The sequence below is a fragment of the Puma concolor genome, chromosome D3 (genome assembly GCF_028749965.1).
Source record: "Puma concolor isolate L17-30 chromosome D3, mPumCon1.1.hap2, whole genome shotgun sequence".
Taxonomy (NCBI): domain Eukaryota; kingdom Metazoa; phylum Chordata; class Mammalia; order Carnivora; family Felidae; genus Puma; species Puma concolor.
Window position 1 is genome coordinate 21,187,699 of NC_141678.1, and position 20,748 is coordinate 21,208,446.

The 20,748-nt window shown below is 38.3% G+C and overlaps 1 protein-coding gene across 1 annotated transcript in view; it reads right to left on the minus strand.

Moving 5' to 3' along the window:
• Positions 1 to 2,183: 2,183 nt before the first annotated feature.
• The window catches only part of SLC5A1 (solute carrier family 5 member 1), a 72,724-nt gene continuing 54,159 nt past the window's right edge, over positions 2,184 to 20,748 (minus strand). Inside the window, exons 13-15 of the mRNA XM_025933371.2 lie at positions 17,258 to 17,473; positions 15,456 to 15,561; positions 2,184 to 4,218 (exon numbers count right to left, since the gene is read on the minus strand). Coding sequence (XP_025789156.1) covers positions 4,001 to 4,218; positions 15,456 to 15,561; positions 17,258 to 17,473 — 540 coding nt within the window. The 3' untranslated portion in view covers positions 2,184 to 4,000. The remainder of the gene's footprint in view (positions 4,219 to 15,455; positions 15,562 to 17,257; positions 17,474 to 20,748) is intronic.

Genomic DNA, 20,748 nt, shown 5'->3' on the forward strand with positions numbered 1-20,748 from the left:
AAATTACTTCATGGAACTGTTGTAAAGATTAGGTGGGGTCATTTGAGACTACCTACAAGGTCTGGCCCATACAAGATGCCCAATAAATGTTAGTGCTTTTTCCCCTCGTGCCTCTCCCCACCATCTGCAAAATATTCTACCTGTGAAAATAAGTTTCAGGGACAACATGTATATGGTACATGATGAGTGTGAAATATAAAATAAAATAAAAGTCAAGCTGGTAAAGTGTCAAGCCTTGGCATCTAGGGAGGAGACAAGAATTAAGCAGGTAGGTCTTAAAGGTAAGAAAGAGTGGTTTCTGTACCTTGGCATTGTAATGTGCCTCAACTATACCCACACAACTTTGGTTTCAGAAAAGAGTTTTTGCCCTAATACATCAATAAAAATCTCAAAATAAAGCCTGGGAAAGAGGCTTTTTCAGTTCTACCTTGCTGACGAAATGAATCCCCTTTGGAAATTAACTCTAAGTTGGAATTAACTCTAAGTAAACTGTTTTCAAAATGTGGTCCACAGATCAGTAGCATCAAAATCATCTGGGAACTTGTTAGAAATGCAAATTCTCAGGCCCCACTTCAGACCTACTAAATCAGAAGCTCTGGAAGTAGCCCCAATAATCTGTGTTTTAACGAACCCTCCCGGGGATTCTTATATAAGCTATTTTGATAGTCACTGCTCTAAACTCTTTATCTGATTCCTAAATGCTTATGTACACGCTGCCAGAACTTATATCAGGTGGGCAATTGCCACCAGTTTTTCAAGCAGGGGATGAATTGTATAAATTACGTATTCTTTGAATTGCTCTTAGGATTACAAAAGCTGACTTGGTCAGGAATTCAATATGGAGATCTGAAACTAAGCAACACTCACCTGAACCTCCCAGTGCCAGCCAAGCAACAATAGTGCCATTAACCTCATCCACAGCTCTCTAATTCCATATTACCAATACATTAAGGCAATGGTACCTCATTCAAATAATTTCATTTACCAAAATTCAATTTGAAGGTTAGAAGGAGTTTCCTTGGGGCTAGATTGGGAGGAAAGTTAAGAAACTTCTCTTCACCAACTAACTGCACATGTTTCTCTCCCATGGTTTTCTTTTGTAAAGAAGGACAAGCTGCAATGCATCTTTTAGGAGATGGTGATTCCCACATCAGGGAAGAGTAGGTTCCAGTGACTTCCAAAGGTAGAAATTTCTCTAAGTGAACACCAATGCCTGACTCAATTACATAAAAGTAAGCAATGCTCCCAGGTAAATCAAAGGCCCCCAGACTAAATTCACTCTGCAGGGAAGGAGGCCTGTCTTTTCATTTGGGTATATTCTTTTTAAAATAGTGATCTAAATTTAAAGAATCTTTTTTTGCCTGGTTGGACCTGATTTTCCAGTTCTATAAACTGACCATAACAAGAAGTCACTCTGTCCCCAAATACTCATCTTTCATTTGAAATAAAAAATAGTTGTCTATACTCCTGAAATTATTCTAGCACAATTTATCACTTACTGGCCCTTGGTTACCCACATGATTTAGTCGCTCCTAAAAAGACATTATGTAGGGGCGCCTGGGTGGCGCAGTCGGTTAAGCGTCCGACTTCAGCCAGGTCACGATCTCGCGGTCCGGGAGTTCGAGCCCCGCGTCGGGCTCTGGGCTGATGGCTCAGAGCCTGGAGCCTGTTTCCGATTCTGTGTCTCCCTCTCTCTCTGCCCCTCCCCCGTTCATGCTCTGTCTCTCTCTGTCCCAAAAATAAATAAACGTTGAAAAAAAAATTAAAAAAAAAAAAAGACATTATGTATTGAAAGTAGTTACCTCATGTTTACTAGATGTTTTGAAGTTGAAATCATCTCCTTTGCTACCTTTTATTCAAGTTGCTAGATTCTATTTTCAACTGTCTTGGCTCCTTTTTCCTAATCCACATCTTGTGCCAACTAAAGCTCTCCACGTAGTATTTCTTTAGAATATCTAGAAAACAGAAAACCTGATGTTACAGTTTTTTTTTTATGTTTGTATTATTATCAAAGTAATACATTTTAATTTATGGGACAAATGTTGTTTAATATAACATCTGCTTGGTATCTTTCATGTATGTATCTGTCATCCCCTTTACAAAGTGACCTAGTCACACCCAGAGGAGGTAGGTAGATGCTATAAGCACCAAGGTCCCCATTTTTCAAACAGAAAAATACACAGTTAAGACAAAATAATTTATCACAATATACACAGTGAATCATTGACAATGCCAGAAACTGAATCTAGGACAAACTAGATACGTTGTGCCCACTTCATCCACTAGCTTTCAATCCTCTCCCTTTATCATCCCAATCCTCTCCCTTTATCATCCCTTTATCATCATACCACAAACTCCATATGAAACTGAGTCTGCTGGGTAATGCCAGACATGTGAAATTCCCCATGTTCCCCTCTTCTCTGCCTCACTTAAAGCCAATATGAGGGTGCATCAAATAGTTCCCTTCCTTCCACAAGAACAAGATATCCCTTTGCCTGTTGAACCATTTTTACACCTAGGAGCTGTTCCACAGCACCTCAGTTCCACAGCACCTCAGATCCCAGCTCTTTCCTAAGCTAGTTTGAAATCAGGCAATACTAACATCATGATTTTTCTTAACCTCAAAGAGTACATACTACAACATAATTGAGATTTCACAGGTGGGACTAAAAGAATTAAATTTAATTAATTATATTTAAATTACATTTTAAACACTTCTCCCTAGGAAACAGGTTCAACAAGAAATACACTCCTGTCAGCTAAAAGTGTTGAGTGCTACCACTCAGGACAGAGACCACCTACCCTAACTTTGGTCAGTGGATGATCACCAACCAAGACACCCCAAAAAAGAAGGGCTGTGGTCACATTTACTCATGGGGAAGAGAATACTGGGTTAATTGTTTACATGTTTCAAGAGAGTGTGGCTTATTTGAGATGACGGATGTCCCAAAAGGTATAATTGCTCTATTCTGTGACATAGATCAGCTTCTAAGCTCATATGTCAACATCTGCACCATAAGGAAGAGTGGCCTCTGGAAAATGCATTCCAATTGATGAAAGTCATCAGAGTGTGTACTTTGTGCAGCCACACACACACACACACACACACACACACACACACACAATGTTTAACCAAGGGCCAGGCTTACGTAAAAATAAAGCAAGTATTTATAAATAAATTCCCAAATCATCCATTCAGTCCATAAGCATTACTGAGTGCCTAAGACATTCCAGATACAGGAAATGACAAAATAAGTCAAATCTCAAACATGAGGAACTCACAATGGACATCTTAAAAAAAAAAAAAAACCCAGAAAATCCCTTGACTCAAGATTATCCACTTTCCCCACATGCCTGAGACTAGTTCCTGGGTCCTTCCCTTTGGGGTAAGTCCTGCCATCCCTATGCTTTCCCTTCAAAGAGAAAACACCAAGGGCAGGGACTTGATCAAGCTCCCAGCTTCAGCTTCCATGCATTCATCAGTTTATCAGATTGATTTCCTTGTGCCAAGAAAAAACTTGACAGGGATGTGAGAAGGCAAATTTTTCTCTTAAAAAAAAAATGAGGGGGGAAAAAAGGGAAAAAAATGAGGGGAAGGTCATATAGGGAAAGTGGCATGAACCAGGGAGACCACAGCTCTTAAAGTAATAATATTCAAGGATCACAACATTGACACACTGAATCTACCTGAGACAAATTTGCATCAGACATTGCAGAGCTTCTCTTTCTTAGTCCATCTTTTCCTGGACATGACTGAGTTGGACTTTCCTTCTGCAGCTCTAATATGTACAGCTGACAATATCACACTGGCCTCAAATAACATAAGTTAAGAGCAAATTAATGATTTTTCTTCAGCTAACCTGCAATTACACCTGTACACATTTATCATTTGGGCAAAATTTACAACTGGCTGGTTTACTTTAATACCACAGAATGGTACTAAAGGAGGCAGAGTAAAAGTCTGGCCTTCCCAAACACAGCCTATAGCAGAAGGCAAGGCTCAGGCAAAAAATGCATGGCAGAAAACAGCCACGGCAAGCAGGATGATGCCATTGATATTAACTATTGTTCTCCACAAAGGCTTCTCAGAGGTGTCTGTCATCTTCAGCTTCATTGCTGCCTCCTCTTCCTTTGTCATCTTGGGGCCCTTCTGTTGGTCCAGGCCACAAAACAGGTCATAGGCTCGCCTGAAACATCCTTTTTCCTCCTCAGGAACTTCTGTGTCAGGGGAAAGATAAAAAGAGAGAGAGAGAGAGAGAGAGAGATGATTGGATATAGTAGCAGGAGGCACAGGGAAAGGTTTCAGGGGAGATGTCATGAAATGGAACATCTACCATTCTACAGACATTTCCCAATTTTCTTGTTTGCAGGAAAGGAAATGGTACAAATGTTTAAGTGAACTTATTAATTATAAGATGATGGTAATAGATGAATTCTACATCTTTATGATCAAATAAATTATGTTTCATCTCTATCAGGCCAATTAAAATAAGTTTTGATTTAGGTAAGTCATAATCAAGCAGGAAATAATACTTTGCGAGAAAAAGTGTTAACAATGGGCTTGGAAATATGACATATGAACAATATAGAAAGCCCACCTCTGAAACACATAAGCTCATATCTGTTTACCACATCACTGGAAAGCAGTGAGACTGGCATGACTCAAGAGCATATTGGCTACACCTGAAAGTTCCAAAGTTTTACAACATATCCAGCCATGTGGTAATAATTGGTCTGAATACTCCCTGATACAGGGCAGCAACAATCAACACTTCCAGGGCTTAATGTCTGCTCTTGCATATAAACACTGCTGAATCAAACCACCAACTGGCCCTGTCATTCAAAGCAGATGCCCACCAAGAGAACTGATTCTCTCCTCTGAGCCAGTGTGTGACACTGAAGATATATAGACCTGGATTAGAATCCCAGATCCATGGCTCACTAGATATGAAATCAAGCACACTGTGTTTTCAACATGATGGTCAGAGACTACTCCTCTCCACTCTCTCATGTTTTAAGAGTTACAAACTTTTAGAATTGCAAATAACCTTAGTGATTAAGCACATACATGTGTCAGAACTGGAACCAAAACTCGGGTTTATGGTTTTGCTAATTCACCTGTCTTATCTTCAAGTGCATGTAAAATTGGATAAATAACACCTTCATTATAAGATTTTATAAGAGAATGCCCAGAGTGTAGTTGGTATCAAGAAGTAATAGTCTCCTTCTATTCTTTTCTCTCATGCGTATAAGAAAGATTCCAGTCTCCTTGCACCCATTCTTTGGTTCACTCCACCAAAATAGGAGAATGGAGAGGGAGTAACAAAAGTTGGGCTCACTGACCAACCCAAGTAAGAAATTCATGGTGATCTGGATCAATAAAAAGTTGGGCAGCCTTGAGAAAATCTCTATATCTCATTTTCCTTATCTGTAAAGTTGGAAGAATTATATTTTTATTATCTTATTAAAAGTATGATATGGTGCTAAAATGAATCTAGAGTAAGGTATTCATAATTAAAATATGTCATGATCATATTATCAGTCATGATGACAATAATGGTGATGATGACAAGATAGGTTCATGCTGCTGTTGCTCAGAGAATGGTGACAGTGACATATATTATCTATAAAAGCCCTCAAGAGATCTTAATTTATTTTACTACAATAAGTCAGGGTCATGTGTTTTCACCACGAGTTCTTCAAGAAAGAATAGAATTCAAGGTTGCCATGAACCTTAGAAGTCATTAAGCCAATTCTCTAGGCAGTGTGGGAGTCTCCACTATGGAATTCTTGATAGATGCACACTTTCTGCTTACCCCTTTCTAGAACAATTCAGTTAGAAAATTCTTCCTTAGCAGAAATCAAGATGGTGATACCTATAGCCAATTCTTATAATGGAGCATTATCTCATTCAATGTTTCCAACAATGATATAAGGTATAGTCTATCATTTAGAATACTTTTATATAAAGAATATAAGCTTTAGAAAAAATGTAATCACTTGCACAAGGAGTAAGTAGAGAGGTAAGAATTCAACCCCAGTTCTTATTGAATCCAAATCGCACACTATGTCTCTGTACTATACGGCCTCCTCACTTTGAGTTAAAATTGGATGAGTTCTATTCTGGTGAACAGGGGACATTGCACTGCAGGGCACTACAGGACCTCTTCTTCATACTTTCAAGAACAGGAGACGTAGCTGACTTTCCTAACACATAGAAACATACAGAGGGGTGCCTGCATGGCTCATTTGGTTAAACATCCGACTCTTGATCTCAGCTCAGGTCGTGATCTTGCAGTTCTTGTGTTCGAGCCCTGCATTAGGCTCTGCACTAATGATGCAGAGCCTGCTTGGGATTCTGTCTCTCCTTCTCTCTGCCCCACTTGTTCTCTCTGTCTCTCTCTCTCTCTCTCTCCCTCACTCAAAATAAATAAATAAACATTTAAAACATTTTGAGACAGAGAGACAAAATGAGGAGACAGAGGAATATGTCCCAAAAAAGACAAAAAAAAAAAAAAAAACCAGCAAGAGATCTAAGCAAAAGAGACAAGTAATATGCCTGATAGAGAATTTAAGGTAATGGTCATAAAGATACTCACTGGACTTAAGAAAAAAGTGGAGGACCTCAGTAAGACCCTTAACAAAGAGACAGAAAAAATGAAAAAGAGCCAATCAGAAACGAAGAACTCAGTAACTGAAGTTAAAAGTACCCTGGATGGAATAAATAGTAGACTAGAGAAAGCAGAAGAACAGATCAGCAACCTGGAGGACAGTGTAATGGAAAGCAATCAAACTGAACAGGAGAGAGGAAAAATAATAATTATAAATGAAAATAGACTTAGGAAACTCAGCAATACTCTCAAGTATAATAACATTTGCATTATAAGGATCCCAGAAGGGGAAGAAAGGAAATGGGGCAGAAAATTTATTCAGCACTTGTTGGTATGAGCACTGCATGTTGTATGTAAGCCAATTTGACAATCAATTATATTTTAAAAAATAATAAATATATTTCTGCAATATTAAAAAAAGAAAAAAATATTCAAAGAAATAATAACTGAGAGTCCCCAAATCTGGGGAAGGAAACAGAAATTTAGATCCAGGAGACACAGCAAGCCCCCAAAAATCAACCCAAGGAGGTCCACATCAAGACACATAGTATTTAAAATGGTAAAAAAAGTGGCACCTGGGTGGCTCAGTAGGTTAAGCGTCCAACTCTTGTTTTCAGTTCAGTTCATGATCTTGAAGTTTCATGAGTTCAAGCCCTGCATCAGGCTCTGCAGTGGCAGCACAGAGCTCACTTGGGATTCTCTCTCTCCCTCTCTTTCTGCCTCTCCCCCACTGGCACTGTCTCTGTCTCTCTCAAATAAATAAATAAACCTTTTACAAAATTATAAAATGGCAAAAAGTAGTGATAAAGAATTTTTAAAGCAGAAAGAAAAAGAAAAGAAAATGGTTACATACAAGGGAAACCACATAAGGCTATCAGCTGATTTTCAGCAGAAACTTTGCAGGCCAAAAGGGAGTGGCATGATATACTCAAAGTGCTGAAAGGAAAAACGAACAAACAAACAAACAAACAAACCTGCAGCCAAGACTATTCTATTCAGCAAGGCCATCATTCAGAATATAAGGAGGGTTGAAGAGTTTCCCAGACAAACAAAAATTAAAGGAATTAATGTCCATGAAACCAGCCCTACAAGCTGGTTAAAGCTGTTAAAGGGGACTCCTTGAGTGGAAAGGAAAGTAGGAGTAAGAAAAATAAGAAACACAAAAGCAGTAAAAAACAAATATATTTATGAATATTAGTCAAGAGAGTCACAAAATAAAAGGATGTAAAGTATGACACCATTTACCTAAAACATAGAGGAGAGAGGAGTAAGGAATGGGTTCAAGTTTAAGCAACCATCACTTAATATAGACTGCTATATGCATAAGATATTATATATAAACTTAATGGTAACCGTGAATGAAAAACCAGTAATAGATATGCAAAAAATAAGAGAAAGGAATCCAAATATATCACTAAAGAAAACCATGGAAGAAGAGAGCAAGAGAAGAAACAGAAGAACTACAAAAACAACCATAAAATAAATAACAAAATGGCAATAAGTACATTCTTATCAATAATTACTCTGAATGTAAATGGATTAAGTGTTCCAATAAAAAGACATAGGGTGACATAATGGATTAAAAGGCAAGACCCCCCCCCCCAAAAAAAAGCAAGACCCATCTATACACTGCCTACAAGAGACTCATTTCAGACCTAAAGACACATGCAGATTGAAAGTGAAGTGGGTGACTGATGAATGGATAAAAAAGATATATAAGCGACCCAGTTAAGTAATATATATACATATACATATACATATACATATACATATACATATACATATACATACACATATACATATATATGTATATATATATAGTGGAAATAAGCATTATATATATAATGGAAATAAATTAGAAAAAGACAAATACCATATGATTTCACTCATATGTGATATTTAAGAAACAAAACAGGGGCACCTGGGTGGCTCAGTCAGTTAAGTGTCCGACTTCAACTCAGGTCACGATCTCACGGGCCGTGAGTTCGAGCCCTGTGTCGGGCTCTGGGCTGATGGCTCAGAGCCTGGAGCCTGCTTCGGATTCTGTGTCTCCCTCTCTCTCTGCCCCTCCCCCGTTCATGCTCTGTCTCTCTCTGTCTCAAAAATAAATAAACGTTAAAAAAAATTTTTTTAATAAAAAAAAAGAAACAAAACAAATGAACATAGGGAATGGGAAAAAAGAGAGGGAAGCAAAGTCTTAATTATAGAGTCTTAATTATAGAGAACAAACTGAAGGTTGCTGGGGAAGTGGATGAGGGGGATGAGCTAAATGGGTGATGGGTTTTAAGGAGGGCACTTGGGCTGAGCACAGGGTGTTATATGTAAGTGATGAATCACTAAAGTCTACTCCTGAAACCAATACTACACTATATGTTAACTAACCAGAATTTAACAAAAATTTGAAGAAAAAAAAAGTAAAGGGATGGAAAAGATTTATCATGCAAATGGAAGTAAAAAGAAAGCCAGGGTAGCAATCAGACAAAACTGACTTTAAACCAAAGACCATAGATAGATAATAAATAAATAAATAAATAAATAAATAAATAAATACTTGTAACAAGAGACAAAGAAGGACACTATATAATCATAAAGGGCACAAACAAGAAGATATAAGAGTTATATTTATGCCCCCAACTTGGAGACACCCGAATACATAAAGCAGCTAATAACAAACATAAAGGAAGTAATCGATAGTAATACAATAATAGTAGAGGAATTTAACACCCCATTTACATCAATGTATAGATCACTTAAACAGAAAAATCAACAAATAAACAGTGGCTTTGAAGACACATTAGACCAAATGGACCTAACAGATATATTCAAAACATTCATCCTAAAACAGCAGAATACACATTCTTCTCAAGTACAATTGAACATTCTACAGAATAGATTCACATATTAAGCCACAAAACAAGCCTCAACAAATTCTAAAAGATCCAAGTCATATTCTGCATCTTTTTAAACACAATGCTATGAAACTGGAAATCAACCATAAGAAAAAATCTAGATAAAACACAAATACATGGAGGTTAAATAACATGCTACTAAACAATGAGTGGGTCAACCAAGAAATCAAGGAGGAAATCAAAAAATAAATGGAGACAAACAAACAAACAAACAAAAAATACAATGGTCCAAAAGCTTTGTGATGTAGCAACAGTTGTTCTAAGATGGAATTATATAGCAATATAGTCCTACCTCAAGAAGCAAGAAAAATCTCAAATAAACAACCTAACCATGCAGCTAAAGGAACTAGAAAAAGAACAAACAAAACCCAAAACCAGCAGAAGGAAGGAAAAATAATGATTAGAGAAGAAACAAACAAAATAAATACTAAACACACACACACACACACACACACACACACACACACACAGTGGAACAGATCAATGAAACCAGGAGCTAGGTTTGTTGAAATGAGGTTTGTTGAAAAGACCAACAAACTTGATATACCTTTAGCCAGACTCATCAAAAAGAGGGAAAGAGTTAGAGAGAAGACTCAAGTAAAGAAAATCAGAAATAAAAGAGGAAAAATAACAACCAACACCACAGAAATACAAAGAATTATAAAAGAATATTATGAAAAAATCTATGCCAGCAAATTGAACAACCTATAAGAAATGGATAAATTTCTAGAAACACATAAATTTCCAAAACTGAATCAAGGAGAAATAGAAAATTTGAACAGACCAATGACCAGTAATGAAACTGAATTAGTAATAAAAAAAAAAAAAAAAACCTCCCTGGGAATGCAAGCTGGTGCGGCCACTCTGGAAAACAGTATGGAGGTTCCTCAAAAAACTAAAAATAGAACTACCCTACAACCCAGCAATTGCACTACTAGGCATTTATCCACGGGATACAGGGGTGCTGTTTCGAAGGGACACATGCACCCCCATGTTTATAGAAGCACTATCAACAATGGCCAAAGTATGGAAAGAGCCCAAATGTCCAATGATGAATGAATGGATAAAGAAGATGTGGCATAGGGGCGCCTGGGTGGCGCAGTCGGTTAAGCGTCCGACTTCAGCCAGGTCACGATCTCGCGGTCCGTGAGTTCGAGCCCCGCGTCAGGCTCTGGGCTGATGGCTCAGAGCCTGGAGCCTGTTTCCGATTCTGTGTCTCCCTCTCTCTCTGCCCCTCCCCCGTTCATGCTCTGTCTCTCTCTGTCCCAAAAATAAATAAACGTTGAAAAAAAAAATTTAAAAAAAAGAAGATGTGGCATATATATACAATGGAGTATTAGTTGGCAATCAAAAAGAATGAAATCTTGCCATTTGCAACTACGTGGATGGAACTGGAGGGTATTATGCTAAGTGAAATTAGTCAGAGAAAGACAAAAATCATATGACTTCACTCATATGAGGACTTTAAGAGACAAAACAGATGAACATAAGGGAAGGGAAACAAAAATAATGTAAAAACAGGGAGGGGGACAAAACAGAAGAGACTCATAAATATGGAGAACAAACTGAAGGTTACTGGAGGGGTTGTGGGAGGGGGGGTGGGCAAAATGGGTAAGGGGCACTAAGGAATCTACTCCTGAAATCATTGTTGCACTATATGCTAACTAATTTGGATGTAAAATTTAAAAAGAAAAAATAAAATTTAAAAAAAAGAAAAAAGAAAAAAACTGCCAACAAACAAAAGTTGAGGAACATATTTCTTCACAGATGAATTCTACCAAACATTTAAAGAGTTAATACCTATTCTTCTCAAACTATTCCCAAATATATAAAAGAGGAAGGAAAGCTTCCAAACTCATTCTATGAGACCACTCATCCTGACACCAAAAACATTAAAAAAAAATACAAAAAAGAAGAGAACTACAGGGCAATATCCCTGATGAACATAGATGCAAAAATCCTCAACAAAATATTAGCAAACCAAATCCAACAATACATGAAAAAAAGCATTCAACACAATCAAGTGGGATTTATTCCTGGGGTGCAAGGGTGGTTCATTATTCACAAATCTATCAACATAATACATCATATCAATAAGAGAAAACACAAAAACCATATGATCATTTCAATATATCAATAGATACAGAAAAAGCATTTGACAAAGTACAGCATCCATTCTTGAATTAAAAAAAAAACAAAAAACAACAACAAAAAAACCTCAATAAAGTAGGTTTAGAGGGAACATACCTCAGCAGAATAAAAGCCATATATGAAAAAAACCCCACAGTGGACATCACACTCAGTGGGGAAAAACTGAGACCTTTCCCCCTAAGGTCAGGAACAAGACAGGATGTCCACTCTCACCACTTTTATTCAACATGGTACAGGAAGTCCTAGTCACAGAAATTAGATCATGAAAAGATTAAAAAGGCATCCAAATTGGTAAGAAAGAAGTAAAACTTTTACTATTCACAGATTACATGGTACTATATACAGAAAACCCTAAAAGACTCCACCAAAAAACTACTAGAACTGATAAATGAATTCAGTAAAGTTGTGGGATGTAAAATCAATATACAGAAATCCATTGCATTTCTAGCAAAAAGAGAAATCAAGAAAACATTTCAATTTCACCAAAAGTAATAAAATACCTAGGAATAAACCTAACCAAGGAGGTGAAAGACCTGTACTCTGAAAACTATAAAACATTGATGAAAGAAATTGAAGACAACACAAAGAAATGTAAAGATAGTCTAAACTCATCCATACTACCTAAAGCAATCCACAGATTTAATGCAATCCCTATCAAAAATACCAACAGCATGTTTCACAGAACTAGAAAAAATAATCTTAAAATTCGTATGGAACCACAAAAGACCTCAAATAGCCAAAGCAATTTTGAAAAAGAATAAAACTGAAGGCATCACAACCCCATATTTTAAGATATACTACAAAGCTGTCGTAATCAAAACATGGTATTGACACAAAAATACAAGAATATGCAATGGGAAAGAGCCTCTTCAAAAAATGGTGTTGGGAAAACTGAGCAAAAGAATGAAACTAGATTACTTTCTTACACCATATACAAAAATAAACTCAAAACGGATTAAGGACCTAACTGTGAGACCTGAAACTATAAAAATCCTAGGAAAGTACAGGCAGTCATTTCTCTAACATCAGCCATACCAATATTTTTCTAGATTACATCTCCTGAGACAAGGAAAACAAAAGCAAAAATAAACTATTGGGACTTCATCAAAATAAAAACTTCTGCACAGCAAAGGAAACAATCAATGAAACTAAAAGGCAACCTATGGAATGGGAGAAGATATTTGCAAATGACATATCTGATAAAGGGTTAGTATCCAGAATATATTAAAAATTTATACAACTGAACACACAAAAAAAATCAAATAATCCAGTTTAAAAACAGACAGAAGACATGAACAGACATTTCTCCAAAGAAGACATCCAGATGGCCAACAGACATGAGATGTTCAATATCATTCGTCGTCAGGGAAATGCATATCAAAACTACAATGACTACTTAACACTTGTAACAGTGGCTAAAATCAAAAACACGAGAAACAAATAGCATTGGTGAGGATGTGGAAAAAAAGGAACTCTTGTGCACAGTTGGTGGGAATGCAAACTGGTGCAGCCACTGTGAAAAACAGTACAGAGGCTCCTCAAAAATTAAAAATCAAATTACCATATGATACAGTAATCACGCTACTGGGTATCTACCCCAAAATATGAAAACACTAATTCATAGGGGTACCTGGGTAGCTCAGTCAGCTAGGCATCCGACTTCAGCTCATGTCATGATCTCGTGTGTCATGGGCTCAGACCTCACATTAGGCTCTGTGCTGACAGCTCAGAGCCAGGAGCCTGATTTGGATTCTGTGTCTCCCTCTTTCTCTGCCCCTCCCCTGCACACACTCTGTCTCTCTCTATCTCTCAAAAATAAATAAACATTTAAAAATTTTAAGAAAGAAAACACTAATTCATAAAGATATATGACCCTTATGTTTATTGCAGCATTACTTACAATAGCCAATTTATTGAAGTAGCCCAGTGTCCATCAATAGATGAATGGATAAAGAAGATGTGGTATATAGATACAATAGAATATTACTTAGCCATAAAAAAAAATGAAATCTTGCCATTTGCAACAACAGGGATGGACCTAGAGGTACTTCTAAGTGAATAAGTCGGTCAGAGAAAGACAAATACCATATGATTTCACTCATATGTGGAATTTAAGCAACAAAACAAACAGACAAAAAAAGACTCTTAACTATATAGAATACACTGATGGTTGCCAGAGGAGAGGTGGGGTGATAATAAATTAGGTGAAGGGGATTAAGAGCACACTTACCTTAAGGAGCACTGAATAAAGTATAGAATTGTTAAATCACTATATTATACACATGAAACTAATGTAACACTGTATGCTAACCACACTGGGATTATAATAAAAAATAAAAATAAAATGGTGCTAGGGCAACTGGATAATCATATAAAAAATAAAAATAAAAATAAAATAAAATAAGATTCCACTCATCAGTCTTAAATTTGCCCTCTGGTACATAACTAACCTCTTCTTCTACATTAAAACATGCAAAAGACTTCTCATCCACGTCCCTTTTATTTAAATTTTTTTTCAACGTTTTTTATCTATTTTTGGGACAGAGAGAGACAGAGCATGAACGGGGGAGGGGCAGAGAGAGAGGGAGACACAGAATCGGAAACAGGCTCCAGGCTCTGAGCCATCAGCCCAGAGCCTGACGCAGGGCTTGAACTCACGGACCGCGAGATCGTGACCTGGCTGAAGTTGGACGCTTAACCGACTGCGCCACCCAGGCATCCCCCATGTCCCTTTTAAATCTATGATATTCTCACTCAGTGTGGAGACATTTTTGGAAGTGGGAGAAGCAGGTAGCATGTCCATGTCTCCCTGCTCCAAGGAAGCAGAAAATGTCTACCTTTTTCAACAACATGGTCAACTGCTTGTGGCTCTAGATTCTTTCCAGTACATGCAGAATCACAGGTTTCAAAACTAAAAGGTCTTTAGAGACCAAGAGAAGATTGTATCAGAGCTGGGATAATAGGCAAAGCCACCTCCTTCCTGACTCTCAATCCACATGTCCATAAAATAAGGCCATAAGACCAAATGATATCTAGAGCCCTTTCCAGAGCTAGGGTTATATATTTCTGATGGCCATATTCAGAACTTATTCTGCTGCATCTGTGCTCTCCTTCAGATGGAGTGATGTGACTTCCAGTCCAGCACCAGATAAAGCACATATGATCTTGCACTCCCACACCTCTACATACCATACATCTCCACAACCATCCTAAATGTGTGCACCACTCCCAAGTAGGGAGAAAAAGCTCCAATATATAAGCTGAGGAAAGCATTTCCCCATGATCAGGATAAGTCTCTAAACACTGACTATGCATTATCTTACTGGACTTCAGGGAAATTTGATTTTCTAAATCTGATGTGGTAAGCTGATGAGACATAAGACCCCAAGAGCCTCTCACCCATCTTCCTGATGTCACTAGAACTAACCATAGCTTAGGTTCCAACTGCTTTCAGTTCACAAGCTCTGATTCTTCCCTTGTCCTTGGCCATGCCCCAAATCAAGTCAGGGTGGCAAATACCCAACTCATACTTACATAGTTCACACTGTGAACTATGAGACATAATGAGGCTGGGATTGTTCTGCACCTCTCTCCTCCCCTTGACCAGGCCTCAGAGTGAATTTCCCATCCATTCCATCTCATTCCCCACCTCACTCCCTACTCCCTTCCAGAAGAGAGACCTGAGCTTTGATGAATACATTTCATAAATGCTTCAGTACAGTGGCCTTGCTATTGGAGGAGTAACTTTTTAGGGCTTGGAACTAGGTTCTGAATCACAAATCACCTATTTCAATGGTCTCCTCTGGGGTTTCTTGGATGTCCTCCTCTCCTGCATCCAAGTCAATACGTTCCTCTTTGCTGTTGCGCAGGCTCCAGCACAGACGATAGAGCTATGGAGAAAGCAAAACAGGTTAGCAGAAAGATCCAAATAGTGTCTTGGGTCAAGAAGTTGGAGAACAAAGATATGTGCTCAAGAAAGGAAAAGGTACATCACTTCCTGAAAGGTATCAGTGGATAACTAGCCATTGCTCTAGAATACAGTGGGCATTGGAGGCACTCCCAGTGAGACATTCACTTTGCCAGTGTTTGCTCAATGAAACTCAATAAAAAATGAAAACAACAACAAAAAAAGAGGTATCGTAGTCTCTCAGTACCAACAAAAACATAGATTAACAGTTCCATCTACAACATTATTTCTAAATATGGATACTTCAATGTGAATTATACACATGAATTCACATTGTGTGATATTATATTCAGAGACTAAGAGACTGCCATGAATAAAGAAATTTTTGTTGAATGAATGAACTCTTCTCAGACATGATAACCAAATTTGTTCCTTTACACTTATTTGTCTAGACCAACAGTATAAGAGTAGAGTTTTATACTATGTGTTTGTTACCTTATAAGGACATAATCTGTAGAATTATGAGCCATATTAGAATAGAATAGAGCTGGAGACACACAGCTTCTATGGACATGAAACCAGAAACTCGTAGAAGTCTGAAAATCAATTTAATGTGTTCATTCTACCCATGACCTCTTTTGGTAACTACCTTTCTTTCTCTACTTCAAGAGGAATCATGGAGCTAAATGTGCTTGGGGCTGCAATACTTGCAAACACTGAGACATCAGGAAGCATTAAAAACAACACAAAGAAAGCCAGTTGACAGATTCAGCAAAAAAAACATAATGGCGGTTCTTCTGCTATAAAAGCAGTCTTTGTTTTACATCAAGATTGGTCACAGCTTTGAAAAATTCATAATGAGGTTGAAGGTCTCTTAGGGATTCCATAAGTCCCTGTGACTAAAAAGTCACTTTCTCTTTCTCTATGGGCAAAAATGACCTTGGCTAACTCTCTAGCTCTGTTCCTAAGAAACCTTAAAAAGGTAAAATTTCAGCTGTACTGAGCTACCAGACTATATTGCTTATGGTAAAAATGACCCATAATGGGAAATCTTCATCTGCATTGGGAAGGCTGTGAATAAATCTTAAACCAAGGGTGACATCTAGAGTTAAAGGAGAGTATTTACTATTTTTGGAGTCTTGAATCAATTGGACTTTGATATTGTTTGAAATTTCTCAAACTATACGGGTAATTGTTTGGAAGCTTAATTGGACAAAAATTAAGGGAATACCATACTTCAAATTTCCCTGAGTGTGGTGATTTTTGTAACTAAGTATATCCCTTGCTGGGACCCCTGGAAGTCATGCCATGGGACTATTAGAAAAAATCTAAGTTCCTATTTGAGATATGAGCATCTCAGCCAGGGTAGCCCCTGTGCTCACCCATGTGATCTCATGCCCTTGTGTTGTGCTGTCACTCAGGGTGAAGGATCCAGAGAATACCCTTTCAACTGAAATTTGAACTACTATGAAAACTTCTGCCAAAGACACATGCTTGATACTGCTTTGCTGGCACACCATGTTTTCTGTTCTGTGTCTTTCTACGTAAAACAAATTGCAAGCATGGGCTATTTTAGTCATATGAGTGCAAATGTCTAATTGAGCAAAAGGCAACCAAGGTGGGTGTTGCAGCATGAACATGAAACAAGGGCAGGACACCTCCCCAAAATGGATACTCACATGCACATCTGGAATGGGCTTGGTGAAGAGAGACACAACCACAATGATGATGATAGAAATGACAAAAAGGATGATGGCAAAATACAGGTAGTGCACACCACAGATAATTTTGGGACAGTTGCTGGGCTTCATGCAGCTCCCAGTTCCATAGGAAAATTCAGCCACCATACGGGACACCCCAATCAGAAATCCTATGATCAGTCCCCAAAAGGCTCCCTGTGAAAGAAAACCCTGGGTTAACCAATACCGAACACACAAAACAGCTGGGCATTCCTAGGGGGACAGAGGCAAAGGAACAAAAATGAAACAAATGATATCTTCAGGCCATCTGAAGCCAGAACACTGGAGTTCAGAATATGGCTAGGAGTGTGATGTCAGGCCTAAGCCTTCAGCAGGTGTGTTTATCATGTTTCAGTGATGTGATTTTACCTGGGTCTTAAAATGAGGATTCATAATATAATGGGGTGCAGTGTCTAATAACTGGTGTTGAATGTCAATCCAAAGATTTAATTCCAAAAATTCCCTTTAATTTTAAAAGTAATTTGAATCTCTCTCCCTGTAGCTACTACCACCATCAGCTTCCAGATATGGCCATGTTCAGATGCAACGTAATTACTTGTGAAGTAATATGTATTCCTTGAATACACTGAAAAAAAAATTGGGTCTTTTGGAGATGGAAGAGAAAGGAATGTTTCCATCAAGATATAAATACTACTTTCTTCATTAACCTCTTTTAAGATCCAAAGTCACTGTTTTTAATTTGAGAACATAAAACTATACTATGTGTTTTTACATTAAGCTTTGGGTTTTCATATTAGAAATATGGAAAACTTTAAGAGACTAGAATTATTGGGGGACAATTTCTCAGGGTTTTTTTTTAACCCTTTCCACCCTTCCTTCCTTCCTTCTCTCTTACCTTCCTTCCTTCCCTCTACCCACTCCCCCTTTTTTTTGGTCAGTCCTCACCTAGAGAACCAGGTCTGAATCTAGAGACCCACATTTTAAAAGGAGCAGTGACAAAGTAGAATGAATTCATAGAAGGGTGGGAAGAAAGAGGCTTCATGTCAAATGTTGATTCTTGAACTCTGCTAGCCACAGGTACCCCTGCACTTTATATCCCAGATGTTCTGCATTATCATGTCATGAGTATTTATGTCATGGGTCTTTGCACAGGTCATTATATCTGGGAAAGCACAGGCTCTTCCCTTCCTAGTAACCTTGTTCTCACTTAAATGTCCCCTCTCGCCCTCCCAAGACAGAATTGGGCAGGCCCATCCTCCTTGCTGTGACTGCACTGTAGGCACACCTCCATGCCAACACTGATTCCACTGCTATGGAATCATTCATTCACTTACTTCTCTTTCTCCCCATCTGAACTGGGAAGTTGCCCAGGGAAGGAAACAGAACTTATTCCTTATTCCCTTTGTGTTGCTAGTGCCTATTTCTATGTCTGGCATCTGGAAGTATCTGATAGATAGATAGATAGATAGATAGATAGATAGATAGATAGATAGATAGATAGATGATAGATAGATGATAAGGAAAAAGAAAAAGACATTCCCCATTAACCCCCATACACTTATTCATTCAAAAAATATGTTTTTACTTTAGTTTGTATAAATAATATTGATAAAATCTGCTCTAGAGCTTTCCTTCTCTCTTGGCAATTAGCCTGTTCCTGTTCTTTTAGTCTTATTTGCAAGAGGCCCTTGAAAAATCTGGGAAATCTTTGACATTTTCCTCAATATTTAGAGTCACCCTCATCAAACACAATCTCTGACCTGTCCTGAGAATCACTTTGCAGTCTCTACATGTTACTCTCCAGAGACTCTAGGAAAGGGTTTTTCACCCTCAGCACTGTGACATTTGGGCTTGAAAATTCTTTTGGGGGTGGGAGGTGAGCATGGGAGAAGCTGTCTTGTGCACTGTAGAAAGTTTAGCGGCATCCCTGGCCTCCACTCACTAAACAGCAACCCAAATCACAGCAAGCCACCCAAATCATAGCAATCAAAACTGTTACCAGACATCGCCAAATATCCCCTGGGGAAAGGGCAAAATCACCCCCAGTTGAGAACCATTACACTGTATCCCAATTCTTAGCCTTTTTTTTTTGAATGCCCCAGTCCTTTGTTGGATTGAATCTGTTTTTGGTTCGTGGCAATACCCAACTGGGCTTTTAGCCATACTTTACTAACTTACATTTTAGAAATCTCTCAGCTTCTGCCAATATCTATTGAAATATATCCTAAGATTGCACCCATTTTTCTAACCTGCCATAACTTGCAGGTTTTTTTTCTTATTTTTCAAGGGTGTTTATCTGTGCATGCAGTTTTGTGATACCAGCAAATCTGGACTATGTTCCTAATAGCAAATGTTGAAGGAAGAGAGGCACATGTGGTAATTTTATACTTCATATCTGGGTCACTCCAGTGAGGTATTTGTTTCTGTCCTATTGGGAGAAAGAACTTATCTCTAACCAAAAATATATCATCATTTATACTGCTTCAGACAATAAGCTACATAGTCAACACCCCATTCCATCCCAGCCTTCCTCAGACATGTAGGTGGTTTGATACAGAGAGAGCTGAGCAACACTTCAGTCAGAAGGCATATCTAAAGACATCCTTTTCATGGTTCAATACCTGTGACAGCACTCCACTGAAAATCCAAACTCTTTAGCCTGGCTTTCAAAGGAGCCATTCCTTTTTTCCCCAAAAACTTTTATTTAAAGGTTGTTCTTTAGGGGCGCCTGGGTGGCGCAGTCGGTTAAGCGTCCGACTTCAGCCAGGTCACGATCTCGCGGTCCGTGAGTTCGAGCCCCGCGTCAGGCTCTGGGCTGATGGCTCAGAGCCTGGAGCCTGTTTCCGATTCTGTGTCTCCCTCTCTCTCTGCCCCTCCCCTGTTCATGCTCTGTCTCTCTCTGTCCCAAAAATAAATAAACGTTGAAAAAAAAATTAAAAAAAAAATAATAAAATAAAGGTTGTTCTTTTTTTTTTTTTTTGAGAGAGAGAGAAAGAGAGACAGAGAGAGAGAAAGAGAGAGAGAGAGAGAGAGAGAGAGTGTGTGTGTGTGTGTGTGTGTGTGTGTGTGTGTGCGTGTTTGAGCAGGGAAGGGGCAGAGAGAGAGAGAGAGAGAGAGAGAGAGAGAGCGAATTCCAAGCAGGCTCCATGCTGTCCAGCACAGAGCCTGACACAGGGCTCAAATTATGAGATCGTGACCTGAACTGAAACCAAGAATTGAATGTTTAACCAACTGAGCCACTCAGGCACCCCCCAAATTTTTATTTAAATTCTAGTTAGTTAACATATAGTATAATATTGGTTTCAGGAATAGAATTCAGGGATTCATCACTTACATACAACACCCAGTGCGCATAACAAGTGCCCTCCTTAATACTCATCACCTAGCCCATCCCCACTCACCTGCCTCCATCAACCCTCAGTTTGTTCTCTATCATTAAGCATCTGTTATGGTTTGCTTCCCTCTTTTTT